The sequence below is a fragment of the Trichinella spiralis genome, assembly GCF_000181795.1.
Source record: "Trichinella spiralis strain ISS 195 chromosome Unknown Scfld52, whole genome shotgun sequence".
Taxonomy (NCBI): domain Eukaryota; kingdom Metazoa; phylum Nematoda; class Enoplea; order Trichinellida; family Trichinellidae; genus Trichinella; species Trichinella spiralis.
In genome coordinates, this window is record NW_003526991.1 from 1 (window position 1) to 1,133 (window position 1,133).

At 39.6% G+C, this 1,133-nt stretch overlaps 1 protein-coding gene across 1 annotated transcript; it reads right to left on the reverse strand.

The window, feature by feature from the left end:
* Nucleotides 1-75: 75 nt before the first annotated feature.
* Tsp_14999 (niemann-Pick C1 protein) lies at nucleotides 76-935 on the reverse strand (the record flags this gene model as incomplete). Its single annotated transcript, XM_003371077.1, has 4 exons — nucleotides 76-153; nucleotides 251-472; nucleotides 630-757; nucleotides 821-935. Coding segments are annotated over 4 exons (543 nt in total), but the record flags the coding sequence as incomplete, so codon positions are not given.
* Between the last annotated feature and the right edge of the window lie 198 nt (nucleotides 936-1,133).

Here is a 1,133-nt window from a genome sequence, read left to right on the forward strand (position 1 = left end):
GAATTCTCATGCAGGCTGCACTGCCGCAATCTGAATTTGGCATCCCCAACATTCAGGCATAGTTGAAGTCGCCTTTCAGCACAAAATATACTGGAGGTCCAAACGGCCCAAATATTGATTCATCGACTTGAAATAACTCAACATGTACGAATCCTAAAAATGAAACAATAAAAAAAAACATTCCTCTTCTGAGAGGGAAAGATGGTATGCAGCAAGCAGCAGCAGCAGCAAAAACAAACGCTTCCTTCACCTCTGGCATGGAAAGTTTCTCGTCCAAACCAAGTTCAATTTTGTCAATAACTGCTACTGAACTGAAAAACCACGCCGAAAATATCACCAGCACAAGTACACGCATCGGCTTCCACAACAAGCAGGGCGAATAATACTGGCGAATGATAGAGTGGAGAAAACCATCCGACACGTCGTCAGAAGGCTCGACACGAACGCAGCAGCAAATTTCCAGTCGACCATTCTTAAACGAAAAAAATTGCAAAGCTTCTTCAATTTCCCGTACAACAATTATTATTATTATTATTATTATTATTATTATTATTATTATTATTATTATTATTATTATTATTATTATTATTGCTTATTGCACAAGCCACGGACAAATAAGCTCGCATTACTCGTTGTCGACGCACATCGGTAGTGAACAATGCCAGAAAGCAGGTAATCTGTAGGAAAAAGTCAAAAAATATCGCCAAAGCCGCATAGAGCGAAAAAACTTTCACCGCTGGCATTGATGAAAGCGCACCTGAAAAAAAGAAGCAAAAATTTATTTTTCTCTTCTTAATTTCCATCATACGCAAAAAAAAACCCAAGAAAAAGCAAAAGCTTTCTGAAAAGCTCGACAAAAGCATCGTTGGCACCACTTCGGCGGTGATGCGGCCGATTTGTTCTTCAACATCTTCATTTCCCTTTCCATGACCCCTCTTTGAAAGGATAACAATTATGCAAAAATAAGAAAAAAGTATAAAACAAAAAAATTCCACTTGGAAAGCTTGAACAAGTATGAATATGTTGTCAACGCCCGACCGCGAGCACCAGAAATGGAAACCACTTTCGATTGAAATCAAGTAGTAGGAATGGCCCGACGTAGGCCAAGAAGCCCAACGAAACTGACCACGCTC